The sequence below is a fragment of the Myotis davidii genome, unplaced genomic scaffold (assembly GCF_000327345.1).
Source record: "Myotis davidii unplaced genomic scaffold, ASM32734v1 scaffold438, whole genome shotgun sequence".
NCBI classification, from domain to species: domain Eukaryota; kingdom Metazoa; phylum Chordata; class Mammalia; order Chiroptera; family Vespertilionidae; genus Myotis; species Myotis davidii.
In genome coordinates, this window is record NW_006290031.1 from 6,866,787 (window position 1) to 6,884,736 (window position 17,950).

The following is a 17,950-nucleotide window of genomic DNA, read 5'->3' on the forward strand; positions in this document are numbered from 1 at the left end:
CAGTCCCGGGAGCCAAAGGCGGAGGATCCGCACCCACCTGCCGAGCCGGGCTCCCCTGGCACAGGGAATGCGCTCGCCGCGCCGCACACCTAGCAACAGGCTTTCTGGGCCTGGCATATGCAGGCAAACCCAGTGCACACCATCAGCCGAGCACACGGGATGCTCAGCCAAGCAGCTGAGGTCTAGACACCACACACACCCACCCCGCAGCCCGGAGAGGAGACGTACGTCCAGGCCCCGGCCATATACTAGCAGGCTCTGCACGCTTGCAGTGGGCAGGGGTTGGGGCCGGCAGGTACCCCAGTGTGGCGCCAACCATGAATTCACGGCCTCAAGGCCGCTCCCACTGTGTCTCCAGCAAGCCTACATCACCACATGCCTACTTAGAAATAGTAGCAGAACCCAGTGCTGGATCCATAGCGCTGGATTCCATGGACCCTGCTCATCCCCAGCAACAGAGTTGAGCCCTAGTGATGGCCTCACTGTTTAGGCTGAGCCAGAACCTGGCTGTCTTACGACTCTTAGGTTCTCTGTATGGGGGGTTGGGGAGTGGGGGTGGGGGAGGAATCATTGTGTCCCAGGGATGTCATCATGGTGGACCTATTAACCCAAGTGCCCTACTCTCCGGATGCACAGCGGGCAGGTTTCCGGTTTGGTTATTCAGATTCCTTGGGTTTATGTCAGCAATGCAGACATGAACATGATTGTAGCATCTTCCTTCTGGGAGAATCGGGTCTGCGACTAAGGCCCTGGAGCCGCCCCAGTCTGGTTCTTCCTGTCAATCAGCTCCCCCCCTTTCTTTAAAAAACAAAAACACTTTCTACCTTGCAACCAAAGATCCCCAACAGCCCCACCTGTCACACAGCTCTAGGTGTCTGTGATGTGTGTGTGCAAATCCAGCCCCATCGAAACCACATGGACTGAGTGGAGAGTTTCCCAGAGGAAACTTGGGGTGCTTTTGTACATGCTGGGCAGGCACTCTTCCACTACCTTCCAGATGCAACCCCACAACGTTACTGCTTCCAAAGCCATACATGGCCGTATCTCACTGACCTCAGCTCCAGGCACTCCCTTCTCCACACCCCACCCACCCCACCTCATGTTTAGCCATCTTAAACCACTAGAGGCCCTAGGCCAGTGGTCGGCAAACTCATTAGTCAACAGAGCCAAATATCAACAGTACAATGATTGAAATGTCTTTTGAGAGCCAAATTTTTTAAACTTCAACTATATAGGTAGGTGCACTGTTATTAACTTAATTAGGGTACTCCTAAGGCTTAGGAAGAGCCACATGTGGCTCACGAGCCGCAGTTTGCCGACCACGGCCCCAGACTATCTGGATACATCTGGTCCTGTGTGCTGGAGGGCACCAACTCTGACACCTTTGTAGCCAAAGGGCCTTCCTTCCCTAGTCCCAGCCCTGCCAGCTCTTAAATGATTTCTGCCACCTGCTCACACTGGTTCCCACTATTCCCATGTCTGCCTCCTTACCAGACTGAGCTCCAAGCTTATCTTCGAGTTCCCAGCTCCCTCTCAGAGCAGGTGAGGTTAGGAAGACTTGTTGGGAAGTGATTCCGAGTTTCCTCTGCCAATGGTGCACTGTGCGCTTTATGGTATGCTGAACCCTAGCCAAGAAGTTTCCTGGATGCTTCCCTATCCCAAGGGGAAGGTTGGTGGGAGATCTGGACCCACTGCAGGCAGTGTGCCACAGGGTCCTTCCTGTCCACCTGACACCCACTCACACCTGCAGAGGGCTGGGCTTCAGCCTCTGCATGCTGATACCTCCTCACTGCCCTTCCTCCCAGAGCCTGGCGCAGAGAGCAAAGTGTACCTTGGGCCCTAACCTCATGGGCAGGGTCCAGCTTCATCTTCAGCTGCCTTCCTTTGCCCCGCAACAGCCACTCACCAGCTGGAAGAGCTTGGCAAGGCCCTTTCCTTACTCTGTTTTCCTCAAGTTAATAGAAGAGCACACTCCACTCACCATCAAGACCTGAGATAGCCCAAGAGACCCCATCTTCTAAGTTGTTGCTTGGAGTTTTCTTTCTGACTGCCTGAGATAACTGTCAGCTTGGTACCCAGTCCTGTTAGTGACCTAGGGGCTCAAGGGGAGGGGTGACTGGCTACTTCTCATTCATAGCCGCCTTGTGAGGCAATAGGTATCACACTCAGGGAATTGGGTCCCCACCAAAGTGTGGGTCTGGCTTTGCCTGATTTTGAGAGGCAGGCTCACCTGGCAATATCCCCTCCAAGGCCAAGGTGGCCTGGCCTTCAGTTGTGGACTTGGAGCAGCCTGGGGAGTGAGGTGGAGCTGCTGTTAGAAACACCTGCCCAGGCAATAAGCAAACTCTTATGGTGGCACAGGGCATGGGTATGTGTGTGGCTGAGGTCACTGGGAGATTATCAAACAACAGGTTTGTTAAGACTGGGACAGACTTGTGGCTAACAGGCTGTCGCGTGCCCTCCCCCGCCCGCCCTGTCTTTGCACTTTGAATGCTATGGAATGGTATGCTCTCCTAATCCCTGTTCCCAGCTGAATGTCTTAAAGGCCTGGTTCAACTTCTATCTTCAGAAGACCCTTTCTGATGCCCACATGCCTCTGCTACAGCCTAATGCCCAGTATTGCTATTGTCTCGTCTTTGCCTGGCCACATTCCCTGCTTCAAGGGCAAAGCAGAGGGATGGCTCCACTGCACGTGCACTGGCCCTGGGCCAGGCACACAGCAGGTGTCCAGGTGAGACAGACTGGGCAGGTGTTTCTAACAGCAGCTCCACCTCACTCCCCAGGCTGCTCCAAGTCCACAACTGAAGGCCAGGCCACCTTGGCCTTGGAGGGGATATTGCCAGGTGAGCCTGCCTCTCAAAATCAGGCAAAGCCAGACCCACACTTTGGTGGGGACCCAATTCCCTCAGGCCTCATCCCATGTAGGAAGCTAAGAAACCCAAAGGCCTGAATGCTTGGAGAGGTTGCCCCAAGCTCACCTTGGGAACTCCTGGCCCTTGCTAGAAGGGCAGCCCCCACCAGGCCCACCTCCAATCCCTTCCCGCTTCCAGCAAATCCAGGGAAGAAGGAAGACCGGCGGAGCACCAGGAGCAAGAAAGAGGCAGGCAGGGGCAGCAGCCAGCTTTGTGCTCAGACTGTATTCACATAGAGACACATGGCAGCTTACATTGGACAAAAAATGAGTAATAAAAATTGGCTTTAAATATGGAAAAACCAGGGTCCTGTAATCCCATGCGACTCCAACACTGGGACCAGGATGGCTATCCAGTCTGGGAAGGGCTGGGTGGGGCCTGGCGTATAGGCACACAACCTCAGCCTGCCCCCTTCACACACACACACACACACACACACACACACACACACACACACGCACGCGCAGAGGGAGGGGTGGATTATTGCTGGGCACATGTGTCTATTGTTATGAGAGAAGTCTGGAATGTTTGAGGGTTGCCAGGGACACCCCCTTTCTCTGCCTGGGATGGGGCATTTCTGCAAGAGGTGTCTTCAGGACAGGGCACAACATGAGGGACAAGGTGCCCTGGGAGCTGGAAGGCAGAGGCACACCCCTCTGGGACAGCCTGGGCAGTGGACTGATGGGTCCCAGAGTCAGCCCAATCTCTGTTCATACTTTGGCACATGCCCCAGGTCCAGCTCTGACAAGTGCTGAGAAGAGACAGCATTGGGCCCGAGGTGGTGGCCTGAGCTAGGGCAGCAGAGGCAGGCACGAGTCTCACTCGGAGGTCGGCGGCGGTGAGCACAGTGCTGGGGGCTCAGGGGCCTGAGGAGCCTTGAGTTTGGCAGTGGCCCCTCTGCCAGCTCCAGCGTGGGTCTTCAGAATGCTCTAGTCACTATATACATTCGTACAAATACATAAATACAGAAAGCCCCGAGCTCCACGGACAAGAGCTGAAGGGACGCACCTTTGTCCCAAGGACAGCCTAGGCCTTGCCAAACTCAGCCAGACTGCAGGCTGAGGGGCAGAGAACACTGGGGACAGCTCCGGCTGTGTTCCCCAGGCCACATCTTGAGTGGACAATGGGGAGGACCACTGTGCAAAACTGTAAACAGCACTCGAAGTAGCTGCTACCGCCAACCGCCGGTGGGGGCCTCAGACTGGGGGCTAGAGGCGGGTGGGGAGCTCTTCTTCACTGTCGCTGCAGTTCCCACAGCAGTCCTGGAGGGCGGGGAAGACACAGAGGGAGAGAGGCAGAGCAAGCGCTGTTAGCCACCAGTGCCATCATTGAGTGGGCCATGCTCTGGAGGGAAGACATCCCACGAGGGGCCTGGAGCAGCAGCTCAGGCCACACATTGGTGCAGGGGCTGCCAACTACAGGCTGAAGTAAGGGGGACCAGGTGGAATCCAGGCTTTGCCAGGGCAGGGCCCCATCAAGCTGCTCTTCCCTGGGGCAGCTGAAGGCAGGGCATGGGGAAACAGATGGGTAAGCAAGGCTAGCAGCTTGAAGGTGCTGGATGCAGGGAACGAAAGCAGTGGGGAGGGTAAGGTGGGGAGCGGGCACCGGACTTCTTTCTCCCACATCTCGCCTCTGCCATGGAAGGGCTGCCCGTGGCTCCCCGAGGCCAGGCAGCAAAGCCAACCCACGGGGAGCCTACACTGCTCACCTCTGGAAAGAGAAAAGAGGCCATGAGCCCAGCCAGAGGTGGGGGATGGGCGGGAATGAGACCAGAGACCCTGGGTACCACTGGCACGGCTGGAGGAAGCCCACTCACAGCACATGCGGGCACTGGCCCGGCCTCCCACCCACCATCCCCTGGAGCAAGGCTGGGGCCCAGGGAGGACTCTACTGGGGTTACCTGGCGACTGAAGAGTCTCTGCAGCAGTCCCTTCTTGGGGGGCGCAGGGGGCTGGCCCTTCCAGTCCAGGTCTGGGGGAACTGAGCCATCCAGCCCGAAGACATTCAGCTCCTGGAAGCACTCGGTCTCCACCATCTGCCACAGGACAGCAGCTGTGAGGACTGCCCCCAGGGCCGACCTCTGGAGCCCCTTCACCCACCACCCCCTCAGCTGGCAGGTCCCACCTCATTCTGCCAGGGGATAGGCACACTGCCTGTGGCAAACTTTTGGTAGAAGTCCTGGTCCGTGGGCTCCAGTTCCACACCCTTAACCGTGGAGAACTGTTCGATGTCCAGGACATCCTTGCAATAAATGGCCTGGGGCTGAGGGGACAAAGGCAGTGGTCAGATAGGAGCACCACCCATGCATGGGAGGGCAGCTCAGCCCTGAGAACCACTCCAGTCTTGGCCTGGTTGTGCTCTCTGGTTTGGAGTCAGAAACCAGCAACCCATGTACTTCTTAAGCATGGCAGTCCCTTCCCTCTGAGCTCAATTCCCCTCTGTAAATGGGATCATTCTCCATCCTTGACCTGTTGCTGGTAGCTGACCCACCACAGCCAGCAGCCTCCACAGTGCCGGGTGGAACCACTAACAAGTGGCCCCTCCGTCTGCACACAGCTCTCTGCGTGTGCAACTGGTGAGGTGAGCAGAAGCTGAATCTCAGCAGGCATCTGCAGAGGGCACCTGCATGCAGGGCCTAGCGCTGAGGGGTCTCTGTCTTGGGATGTTCAACAGCTTGCTCCATCCCCTACTGTTAAGGGTATCAATTAAAACATCATCATATAAAATAGTGCAGCTGCCTTGGAAAACAGTCTGGCAGTTCCCCAAAGGTTAAACAGCATTACCAGATGAGCCAGCAACTCCATTCCCAGGTACACAGCCAAGAGAAAAGGAAACCCGTGTCCCCACAGAAACGTGTATGTGCATGTTCGTGGCAGCATTATTCACGACAGCCAAAAAGTGGAAACAACCCCGATGTCTAGCAACTGATGAAGACAAACAAATGTGGACTATTCATACACCGGAATATTGTGCAGTCACAGAGAAGAACTGAAATGTGCTATAATACTGATGAGGTTTAAAAACATGCAAAGGGAAAAAGAAAAGAAAAAAGACATGCAATGGGAAAGATGCCATTAACAAAGGACCACATCATGTATAATTTCATTTATATAAAATGTCCAGATTAGGCAAATATAGGGTGTCCCCCAAAACTGTACACACTTTGAATAATTATTAATTCCAATGGGTTAAATCTGAAAAGAAAAAAAATCAATTGAGCTATCAGCTATTAAGTATGTATACATTTTTTTAGCACATCCTGTCTATAGTGACAGGAAGATTAGTGGTTGCCAGGGGAAGGGGAGAATGGGGAATGACTGCTAATGTGTACGAGGATTTTTTGGGTTTTTTTTGAGGGGGTGATGAAAATGTTCTAAATTTGATTGTGATGATGCTTGTACAATTCAGAATATGCTAAAACCCATCTAATTATATACTTAAAAATGAGTGGATTACATAGCATATGAATTAACTCCCAATAAAGCTGTTAAAAACAATCAGTGCCTTGTTCAAGTCCAAGGCACTGATTTTCTAACTTTTAAAAAATGTACATTATGTACATTATTGATTTCAGAAAGGGAGAGGGAGAGAGATAGAAACATCAATGATGAAAGAGAATCGTCATCGGCTGCCTCCTGCACGCCCCACGCTGGGGATCGAGCCTGCAGCCCTGACCGGGAATCAAACCATGACCTCCTGCTTCATAGGTTGACGCTCAACCACTGAGCCACGCCGCTGGGCTGATTTTCTACTTAGAAAGACTGGGGGCAGTGGGTGGTTTCAAGGTTAAATCAGACGATGTGCCTGGGGAGTAGGAGTGGCAGTGCAGCTGGAGGCAGCTGCTGACGTCAGGCTCAGCCACCCCCAGCAATGCCCACATCATGGGGTGTCAGTGAGGCCGACATGAGAGTCCTTCAGAGGCAGCAGCCCGCTAGTGGGTCCCTCCCTTCCACTCACCTCCTCTTGGCCCACCCCAACACCTCATATTCCTGCCTCAATGTTCCCAGAGGCCCCCATTACACTCAGAGGAAGACGCCTCTGTCACACTAGCCCCTCGTTGCTGTATTAGTTCTTGAAGCTGGTTCCTGCCCCAGGACCGCACTGCCTGGCTCAGGCCTTTTCCCTGGAATGCTCACACTGTGCATCTTGGCAGGGTTCTTTCCTTCACATATTTTAGGCTTCTGCTTAACTGTCAACTCCTCAGAGACCATCCTGTCTAAAAATACGCCCCCATCTTCCTTATCTTCTTTTTAGCCTGCTTTATTCTTTTTTTTAAAAAAATATACTTTATTGATTTTTTACAGAGAAGAAGGGAGAGGGATAAAGAGCCAGAAACATCGATGAGAGAGATCGATCAGCTGCCTCCTGCACGCCCCCCAGTGGGGATGTGCCCTCAACCAAGGTACATGCCCTTGACTGGAATCGAACCTGGGACCCCTGAGTCCGCAGGCCGATGCTCTATCCACTCAGCCAAACCGGTTTGGCAGCCTGCTTTATTCTTTGCTGCTGTACTTCACATTACCTAAAATATTTCACTTACTGGCTTATATTGGTGTGTTCTCCCACTAGAACATGAAGACAGGACTGGGTCCTGTTGACTTCATTATCTCCACGGTCTGGCACATCTGGGCACTCAGATATTTGTTGAATGAATAAACAATCATGCATCAACCTGGTCTGCCTATCACCTTCCTGCCTCCCCAGTGTTCCTGGTGAACACAAGACACAGGCCTCTCACACATGGGAGGAGAGTAAGCACATGACCTAATTCTGGCCAATCAGAACCTTCCCTGTGACTTCATACAGAGAAGCCTGAATTTAGTGGGAGGGCAGTCAAGAGGTTGAAGCAGAGCCAAGAGATTGAGTCCTGGCAACACAGCATAAAACCCTGATGTGGGCCCTACTCTGGGACTTTCTGGCCAAATGAACCAACAAACTCCATGTTGGGCATAAGTAAGTCTGCGTTGAGGTTTTGCCACTTCGAGTCTGATAACTCAAGAATATTCCTGCCTGTAGGATGCCTGACCCACTGAGATGTCAGCAAATGGGTGAGCTTCTACAAGAGGGAGGGTTCTGTCCACAGATGGAAGGTGAGCACTGCCAGGTGTGGTGGGCACCAGGTGTTATGCCAATCCGAACAGCCCTTCCCCCTGCTGTTAACAGCATCCTGGTTTTCCTCTGGGGAACTGGTCTCTTCCATTAGCAGTGCTGCAGGTAGGCATATGATCTGGGTGTGGTCACTGAGGGGCCTCTGAGGAATCAAAGGCAATTAGCGTCAGCCTTAGGCCTTTTATCCTCCCTTTTAGGACTTTTTAAATCATTGGGCAAGAGGTGTTCTTTATCTACAGGAGTGGCTATGGCTGAGCTGGCAGACTGTGGGTTCGAACTGCTGGGTCCACCACTGCCACGCCCTGGGAGAGCTACCTGTGAGTAAATGCTGCCCCTTGACCAGTTCTCGGGAGGGAGGAGAGACAATTCCTACAACACAGTTGGAGCCCCAGGTGGGGCTTTCCATTTTTATGAGTCCAGGGAATGATCTGTTTTGTTGGCTAAGCCGTTTCAGTTAGGCTTTCTTACATTCAAATGGAAGGTATCCTGACTCCAAGAGCCGCCAGCCCCCACCCTGGCTTGGTCCTGCTTTTCGTATAGGTGGTACTCACATCAGGCTTGAAGGGCGGCTCCAGTATGCCTGCTCCCAGACGCTTGAAGTTCAGTTTCTTGAAGATGGGGTGCTCCTTCACCTCACAGGCACCACCTCCACGACACCCCAGACGCTCGGCAGGGTCCTTGCAAAGGAGCTGTAGCAGGGGAGGGGTGGTCAGGGTGGCCTTGGGAGAGGTGCCCAGCCCCAGCCCAGGCCTCCCGCTGGCTGCCACACCTGGGAGCAGAGTGAGCGGGCCTGCAGGGAAAATTGGTCGGAGTACTCTTCAGCCACCTCCTTCACCAGCCGCTCCACCTCCTCCCGCTTAATCTTCTTTTTCCTCTGCTGGAAGGGCGATTGGCCTGCAATCATCTCGTACAGAAGGCAGCCTAGCGCCCACCAGTCTGGGCTGAACGTGTACCGTTCATTCTTCACCACCTCTGGAGCTGGGTGGGTGGCATAGGAGTTAGGGGTAAGAAGGAGTTAGGGGTACCCCACGAAGCCCAGCACATGTCAAGGCAGGGGATCAGCTCGAACACCCACCAGGCAAGTAGGCACTGCCAATGGCCCGGTGGGACCATGGTGAGTAGGAGAGCACCTGCAGAGGGCAGGTTTCTAACTTTTCAAAGAAGTCAGAAATCCGTATTTTTAATGTGAGGCAGTCTGGCTCATTCAATGTTGGCAACCAATTCCAATTGTTTTAAACTAAGTTGATTGAAACACACAAACAGGCCAAGGAAGCCCGTGAGGCTACCCATTTGCAACCTATGGATTCAGTATTAGACCAAGGAGAGGAGGAAAGTCACTTGCTGGATGCCTACACTGCCTACAGGGCAGGGTGAGTTGCCTCTACTGCCTCTTCATCTTCAAGGCAACCCTGGCAGGAGGTATGAGGATCACAGTCAGGGAAAGTGAGGCCGGGAGTGGCTGGTCCAAGGACACACAATGAGCAAGGGGCGGGTAAGAGACCACCTGCAGTTCGGGCTCCGCCTACTGTGTCATGTTGTCCCAGAGGGGAACCCAGGACCTCATCTTGCCCCGCCCCCCCCCCCCCCCTGCCTGGGTTGTGGGATCAATCTCTAGTGTGGGGCATGCATGAAACAGCTGATTAATGACTCTCTCTTATCATTTGCTAGAGGCCTGGCACATAAAATTCATGCACAGATATAGTCCCTAAGCCTGGCCTGCAATCAGGGCCATCTTCCCCAGCTGCCGGCACCCCCGCCCCTCTCCCCCCCCCCCCCCCCCCCCCCAGATGGGCACTCCCACTCTGAGTATAGGCAGGTCACGGGGCTGGAGGGCTGGGGCCATGGACATGGGTTTAAGTCCCTTCACTGGTTGCCACCTGCAAGCCCAGCCAATAGGAGCTCAGTAATAAATGAAGTGGGTTCACACGTATGTGGGGCCCTGGCTGAGTCTTGACTCCTGATCTATGAAAGAGGGACAATAGCTCTTTCTATTCCCGGAGACACAGGAGACTCCACAGAAGTTGGGGGGAGGGAGGTGTCGGGCCCAGGACGGTGAGAGGACTTACCCATGTAGCCCACGGTGCCCACACGGCCTTTGATGGTCTGGCCCTCAGGCACATGCACAGCCAGCCCCAGGTCAGAGATTCGGATGTGACCTGGACGTGGGTGAAAAAGTGAGGAGCCCATGAAGCAGGTGGGCTGGACCCCACCCCACACCACCCTACCTCTGTGACCCCCCCACCCACCATGGTCATCCAGTAGGATGTTCTCTGGCTTCAGGTCCCTGTGGGGAGAGAAGGGCAGGATCAGATGCTGCTCAGTGTGCCAGGCAGCCAGGCAGGGCTACCCCCTCCCTGTTGGGTCAACTCCTGGGATGCGATGTGCAGCACATGTAGGAGCCATTTGTTGCCAGGGTGACAAGAGAGCCTTGCCCTCCACCCGCAGCAACCCCAGTTCGAGGGAGCAGACAAAGGATTTATGGAGCCAGTACTCCTGGGACTGACTAGGCATGTGGAAGGCATCTCTTACCTAGGGAAGCTCCCCAGATGTCATTAGTAGCCTTGCTCACCCAGTGTCGAGGGGTTCCCCCCATATTCCCCCCAAACCTTTGGTGGCTGACTCCACCTTTCCTGTCAAATGGGGCTGCTCATTCTTTCCCTCCTGGGGCTATGGGGAGACTCCAAGGAAATAATCACCAATAACAGTAATGGGCAGAGCCCTCACTGCCAAGCCCTGTGTATTTTACCAAATGCTCTCATTTGGCCCCTATAACAACCCACCAGGCAGGAATTATAGCCTCTGCTTTCCAGGAAAGGAAACGGTGTCAGGCGCAGGAAGCAGACTGGCCCAAAGTCACTGAGGAGGGTGACGATGCCAGATTTACCCCTGGGCCAGCCAGACCCCAGAGCCTGGGTTCTGAGCCTTTCAAATCCACCTAATGTGGGCAAGTGCAGAGCCTCGAGCCAGCGCTTCCCTGGGCTCAGACACCCACATCTTCCCAGCACCTTCCCTCATGCCCAGCCACAGCCCCTGGTGGGAGGCAAACTCCACACCTGTACACAATGCGCTCCCGATGCAGGTCCTCCAGGCCACAGCAGATCTCGGCAGCGTAGAAGACGGCCCGTGCCTCTGGGAAGCCAGCCTGGCCCATGTGGTAGATGTGGAATTTGAGGTCACCTCCGTTCATCAGTGTCAGCACCAGGCACAGCGCGTCCTTGGTCTCATAGGCATAGGCCAAGCTCACCTGTGGCCCAAGGGACCCGAGCCCTCAGGCAGGGAACACAGGCCACCTGGTGGTGGGGCTGGTGCCAGCCACCCAAAATATCCTCAGTGCCACTCCTGGGGGCCCAGCCTGCTTCCCAGGCCTGGTATCAACACCCCAAAACCTGCCCTTCCCAGGCATCTCCAAGAATGGGAGGCAGTGCCTGGAGGGGTGAGGGGTGGGGTAGGGGGAAAAGATCAGCCCGGTGAGTGGGGAGGGCAAGTACATGGCCAGGGGGCAGGGCGGGTCTCCTGTCTGTACTTACTACAAACCTACTGTTCACTTTCTCCAGGATCTGCTTCTCATTGAGTGCCATGGCCTCCCCTTTCCGCTTCTTGATGCGCTTCTTCTCCAGCTTCTTGCAGGCATACATCTTGCCTGTTGCCCGTACCTGGCAGGCGCACACCTAATAGCCAGGGTAGATGAGGCAAATGGGAACAAGCTGTGCTCTTGCTGGGGGCACAGAGGTTTGGGGGGCAGGGAGGAGGGCTTGTCCAGGACCCACTCTACCCCACCACTACATGGTCTGGCTTGGCCACTCACCTCCCCAAAGCCACCTTTGCCCAGTACTCGGTATTGCCTGAAGGTGTTTTTGGTCACTGGCAGCCTGTGGGAAAGGATTTGGGGAGCAAATGACTGAGCAGGGGTCCAAGACCCATGACAGCCCCAACAACCTGGCCAGCCTGGCCCCACCTTCGAGGAGCTCACCTTTCCAGCCACTTCCACTGCAGGAAACGGTTGAAGTAGATGCTGTCGAGGTAGTCGGCAAAAGGGGCCACACTCAGGTACTCATGGGTCAGCCTATTGAGAAGGCCCAGCCCATTGGTCAGCCTGACATCCCAGGTTCTCAGTCTGATGGACCAGTCCCCCTGTTACATGCACGCTCAGCCTAAAAGGCAGCATCCTCAGCCAGCCCTCCTGCTAACCCACCTAGGATGGAGACACACCCATGCTGAAGTTGAGGATGCTACAGAGAGGGGAGACAACCTGCCCCAGGTCACACAGCATGGCAAGGCTGGGATGAGAGGCTGAGCAGCTGAGCTGTTCACAGTCTTCCAGACCCACAGAAGCCCCTCCTCAGGACGCAATTTTAGGCCTGTGGGAGGGAGAGGCTTACCGGGTTAGCTCCTGGAAGAGGTCTTTGCAGGGCCCCTTCTCCAGCTGCTGGGCACAGTTAGTCACCAGTTGCTGGGGGACCTCAGGAATGAGGTCAGGACCCTGAGGACAGGCCACAGACAGGTCAGTGAACGGGCCCCCTTGGCCAGCTGCTCACTCCTAGGGCAGAGATGGCAGATATCTCGGGCCAGTGCTAGGGGCAGCTGCAGGCTGGTGGTGCCCTAGCCTGTCTGATGACTGAACTCGGTTCCTGCTTCTACATTAGAGGGAGGGGAGAGCAGAGCTGCTGGCAGGCTGCTTGGCCCCCCTCCTAGGCTCTGTGCCCACGGTGCTGCCTGGTGAGCCTGGAGCAGCTCCAGGGCATCTCTGCCCAGGTGGTGACCACTCCTCTCCCCATCACTGAGCTCTGCCCGCTGCCGTCATCCCTCCATCACTGCTCACTCACCGTGTGGCTCAGAAAATTCTGCATTAGCCTCTGCCCACATGCCTTCCTCTTCTCATCAGGAGTCACTTCATACTCAGCCTGCAGGGTAGAAGGTGGAGAGGCTTGAGGTCTGGGGGAAGTAACAGGTGTGGGGCACCAGAGCACACAGGGTCTGGGACCTCTGTCTACCCCGGGTGTTGGGCTAGGCCTGGGGCTAAGCAGCACTCACCACCTCATCCAGGAAGGCAATGCAGCGGGTCAGCTCAGGCCTCGTGGTGCAGAATTCTCGGAACAGCAGGCGCCCAATGGGCTGCCGCTCGCATAGGCTGTGGTAGTCACGCTCTGCAGGCAGAGGTGGGAGCTGCTGGGTTCTGGACCTGGAGCTAGCCAGTGGGGCATTCCTGTCCACACCACCAGGCCCTGGGTCCCATCGACAGCTTCCAGCCCTGAAGTATGGCACCCATTTTCTCCTTTAGAACCTCTACTACATCATAGCTTGGGACTCTGAGGCCCAGAAAGGCTAAGTGATTAGTCCAAGGTCACACAGCCAGGAGTGTGGCTCTAGAACAGGGGTGGGCAAACTTTTTGACTCGAGGGCCACAATGGGTTCTTAAACTGGACTGGAGGGCCGGAACAAAAGCATGGATGGAGTGTTTGTGTGAACTAATATAAATTCAAAGTAAACATCATTACATAAAAGGGTACAGTCTTTTTTTTCAATAGTTTTATTCATTTCAAACGGGCCGAATCCAGCCCGCGGGCTGTAGTTTGCCCACGCTGCTCTAGAACCAGGGCCCTCACCTCCCCCACTGTCTCCTGGTTCACACCACCTCGAATTCGTCACAGTGCTGGGGCTGGGTGTGGTCTGAGGTTCCGGCCAGGCCCAGGCTGGGCCCACACCTGCTGCCTGCCTGGCGAAAGTACGGGAGGAAGCTGTGGCTTCCGTTGCGCTCCAGGCTAGATCTCCTTCCCAGGCAGTGGAAGCAGCTACAATATACTCCTTGCCCACATGTAGGTTGTCAGGGGGGCCTGGGCAACCTCAAGTACTGCTCAGACCTGGGGCCTCAGCCAAGATAAGCAGGAACTGGGGTTTTGGGCCCTTCTGGTCAAGGCTTTGCTGGGCCCCCCAGGACCAGACTGGGTAAGGTTCCCAACAAAGTCAATCTGTGGGCTGGTTCCAGCCTCTACTATAGCCTCTGTCCCCTGAGCTCTGCTCCCCCTAGGCCCAGCCCTTTCTTCCTCTGTTCTCTCATACTGCCCCAAATCTGACCCTGCCCTACTCCCCACACTCACCCCACCCGCCCCCTGCTGTTTTGTTTGCTCTTTGCCTTCACCCATCACAAGTCCAGGAACTGAAACTGAGGTGGGTGGTGCAGCCTAAATCTGCTCCCTGGACGCCCCCCAACCTTGCCCGTCTGCCCCAGGGTAAGGTCTCAGGGGAGGCTCCCTGACACCAGCAGGGCGCCCTGGCCTCAGCACCCCGGGTCTCCACCCAGGCCTCACCGAGGCTGAGCCGCAGCTCTTCGCACTGGCTGATGTGGGGGAACTGCAGCATCTGTCGCCATTTCTTGCTTTTGCCTTTGCGATTCCCGCCGCCACCTGTGGGAGCGAACAGGCGCTGAGTCTGACAACCGCCATGGCTCCCCTCCTCTCAGCGGGTCCGGAGGCCGTCAGGGCCCAGCCAGGCACAGCTCACTAAAGGAGGCTTATGGAGGCCTTCCGTCTACAACTCCAACACACCCTCACTGGGTTCCCGGACATGCACGGTCCCATCCATCCTCCTGCTAGGGGCCCCTGGGCTGGAAAAGCCAAGAGGGCAGTAAGCCCAGGACGCTGGGGAAGGGGGCTTCTGGGCAGCCTCGGCAAGTCTCAGCTGCTACCTAGCAGGTAGTTTCTCAGGTGAAGAAAATAGAAAAGAACTTGACAATGGCGGGAACCATGTAAATCAACACCCCAAAGGGGGAGATTCTAGGACATATGCCTGACAGTTGCCAGAGCCAGAGGGCAGCCTGAGTCACTGGGCTCTGTATCAGGGCTATGAGAGACTCAGAACAGGTGGCAGCAGGAGGGTTGGCACTCAGGATGCCCACCCCTGCACACAGGGGCTTCCCTGGCCCTCATACCTGCCTCATTTCACCTAGGTGACCTCCCAACTGCAGCTGCAGAGACCCAGGTAGCAGCTCAAATGCCCACAAAGTGAGGCAGATATGGTGACTGTGGACCAGATGGGAGACAACAGGGAGTGGTGGAGAGTGGAGTGAGCTGACCTAGTCGTGTCCCTTCTACTAGAGGCGGCTGCAGCACAACTCCAGCTGTTGCTTGGTTTCTGCTAGGCAAGAATGCTGGCTCAGTGTGGCCAGCTCTGGGAATCCAGACTGTTATATGAAATATTGGTTCCTATTTTTTTAAATACCACTTCAGCCAAATAAAACATGTTAAGAGAGCTAGCCAGATGTGGCCTGTGGGCCATGAGGTTGAGAATAGTGGAAGGGGCCTGAGTCTTGGAGACCTTGGTTGGAATCTCCAATTCACACTTTAGGCCCATCACTTGCCCACTATTAACCTCAATTTCTCCATGTGTACTTTGGGTCCTAGGCCACTTCCGGAGGTGTTGCGAGGGTGACTGGGAGAGTCTGTGTCCAACACTAGTAGGGCTGTGACAAGAGGTGGGCCCCAGCTCCGAGTCAATGGCAATCTCAAGCTACCACTTTCCCTTGCCTGGCCTCAGTTTCCCCCCTGGGTTACCCAGTCTTATCTCCATCTGGCCTTGCTGAAGGCGGGTGGTGCAAGGGGGAAGGGGCTGCCTTCTAGGGAGGAAGCAGGGCTGGGTCCCTCAATGTGCTCCCTGACCCAAGCTGACCAGAGGAGGAAGTGTTGCAGGGCACCCATTGGGAAACCCACTAGCAGCCCTCCTGCAGCCCACACCCAGTGTATCCCAGTCATTGCTCCACTGTGAGTAAGCAACAGACCCCCCCCACCCCACCCCAACCCAGGCAAGGCCTCCCTAGAAGGGGAACTCCTCCCCCACCCACGCAGGTCCCTCACCCAACCCTCCATCCGCCTGCCTCCCCATCAGTTACTTCCTCCTCCCTCCCCTCCTCCCAGCCACATTAAGGCAGCAGCACAGAGTCACACGCAAATATCCTGTCCTGGAGCTGCCACCCGTCAGTGGGGCTCCTCCCCGCCCCAGCTTGGTCACTTCACTATGTCTCTGGGCACCTGGAAAAGGAAGGATTAAGCAAGGCCTCCTATATCCAGGGCTGTCCCACTTCATCCTCTCAGCAGCTCTGCCAGACCTGGCCCAATTTCATAAGAAAACCAAGACCCTGAAATGAACCACTGTGTTCAAGATCACAAAACCTGGAGGTACCAGAGGCAGGATTGGAACCTGTATCCTTGGGGTTACAACCCACCCAAGCTCCTTTCCCACCCCAAATATGTCAGATATTTATTAGGTGTCAACTGAATATATACACCAAAGGCTCCCAAACCACTTGGCAAGCTGGCAAAGAGCCAGCCCCAAGCCGTCAGCCAACTCATGAAGGGATTCTGATGCAGCCAGTCCACCGGCCAGGGTTCAGGACTCAGAGACAGTTGGGATTTCCTTTAGTTTTCATGTCCTGTTCCCAACTATTCCACAAAAAAGGGTTACTAAAGTTCAGAGAGAAGAGACTTGTCTAGAGCCAGGTAGGTGGGAGAGACACAGCCAGGTAGGGTGAGGACTCCCAGTGGAGGCAGGGGTCCCGGGTCTGGCCAAACTCCTATGCCTCACCCACGGCCTGAAGAAGCCTCTTTGATGATGCCCATACTCTCTGGCCAGGCAAGACAGTGTTCTCAGCCGCCTGAGCCTGAACTGGCTACAGCAATAGGAGGGAGGCCAGGCCTGGCTCTCCTCACCCCTCCTCCCTGGCTTGCTGGATGACGAGGCAGAACAGAATCGGCAGATGCCCCCAGAGGCTGGGAGGAAGGCCCAGCCCCGGACTCGATAAGGGACGGGAGATAAGGAAGGCTCTGGGCACTAAGGACCAGCCTGCCATGCCTATTTCCAGGCAGCACCTCCCTGGGGTCAATACCCATTGGGAAGGCAGAAGGTACCAGATGCTGTGCCAGCTGGGGGCTCCTCTGGGCTTCCTACAAGCTGTATTGGGGCATCCTGTATCCTCAGCCTGGGTCAACCACAGTCTTACTATGTAACCTGGAGGAGAGTCGCTGCAAAAGGGGCACACAGGTGAAGCAGACTACTCTTTCAGGGCACTTTCGGCTGGAAGCTCAGCAAAGAGTGGAAAAACTGTCATGACCTCCCTGTCCTAGAGTTCCAAAAAGAAGGGTCTTGTACAGTCTGGTTGCCAGCATCCTGGACAGGACACAGCACCAAGTGCGTGTGTGATTATGTTACCAAGGTGGACAATAGCAGAGGAGGGGCAGTGAGGGTCAGGTTTGGTCCTTCTGCGTCTCCCAGGACCCTCTGGAGCAGGGGTCTGCTAACACGTTGGGTGGAAGCCATGAGGAGCTCAGCACACACTTGGTTCACCAGACCAGCTCCCCCTGCCAGGCCTTGCACTTACAGCCCTGCGGGCCCAGGATGCTCTCTTCTTTCAAAGCTGCCTCCCCTGATTTCTGTGCTTATTTGCCCCAGTAGCCTGTGTGCTTCCTGAAGGCAAAAATCGTGACCCATTCACCTCTGTCCCCAGTGTCATGAGGTGCTGAGCAAGTGGCAGTGATATTGGTAGCATACGTGACTAGCAGCTTCCCCAAGTCCGATGGCCGTTCATTCATTCTCCAAACCTTTACCCTGCATCAACTTGTGCCCGTCCAGGCTGTGCGCGGGCCCCGGGCCCCGGGCACGTGGGGGTAGGCTGCCCCTTCCCGGGGCATCTTCTCCTCTCTCACCTGGGAAAGGCCTCAGAGAAGCTCTCCTGGGTCTCGGGTCCCACCCTTCCCTCTTCCTTCCGCTTGGTACACCAGACCGGCTCGTTCACCCCCTCATTTTCCCCACGCCGCGAGGGCGGTGGCCTGCCCCCCGCCCCTTCCTGGGCCCGAGCTCCCGGGGGCAGGTGCGGAGGAGGAGGACGCGAGGCCGGAAAGACTCGTGTCTGCGCGGGGTGAGGGGCGCGAAGCGCGCTGCCC

The 17,950-nt window shown here is 55.7% G+C and overlaps 1 protein-coding gene across 4 annotated transcripts; it reads right to left on the minus strand.

The window, feature by feature from the left end:
• Positions 1-3,117: 3,117 nt before the first annotated feature.
• On the minus strand, positions 3,118-14,558 carry GRK6 (G protein-coupled receptor kinase 6). Of its 4 annotated transcripts, none has more exons than XM_015563351.1 (15): positions 14,327-14,556; positions 13,053-13,206; positions 12,845-12,922; positions 12,401-12,501; positions 11,992-12,084; positions 11,827-11,890; positions 11,549-11,689; positions 11,075-11,265; positions 10,268-10,305; positions 10,088-10,177; positions 8,791-8,999; positions 8,573-8,710; positions 5,037-5,174; positions 4,813-4,947; positions 3,118-4,174 (listed from the first exon to the last, which is right to left on the minus strand). In XM_015563351.1, exons 1-15 carry the CDS (start codon positions 14,386-14,388, stop codon positions 4,121-4,123), a joined length of 1,686 nt encoding a protein of 561 aa, XP_015418837.1. In that variant the 5' UTR covers positions 14,389-14,556; the 3' UTR covers positions 3,118-4,120. The 4 variants fall into 4 exon arrangements, with proteins under 4 accessions (XP_015418837.1, XP_006762929.1, XP_015418838.1 ...); XM_006762866.2 differs by having other exon boundaries at positions 13,053-13,165; positions 14,327-14,463; XM_015563352.1 differs by having other exon boundaries at positions 4,083-4,622; positions 14,327-14,558.
• Between the last annotated feature and the right edge of the window lie 3,392 nt (positions 14,559-17,950).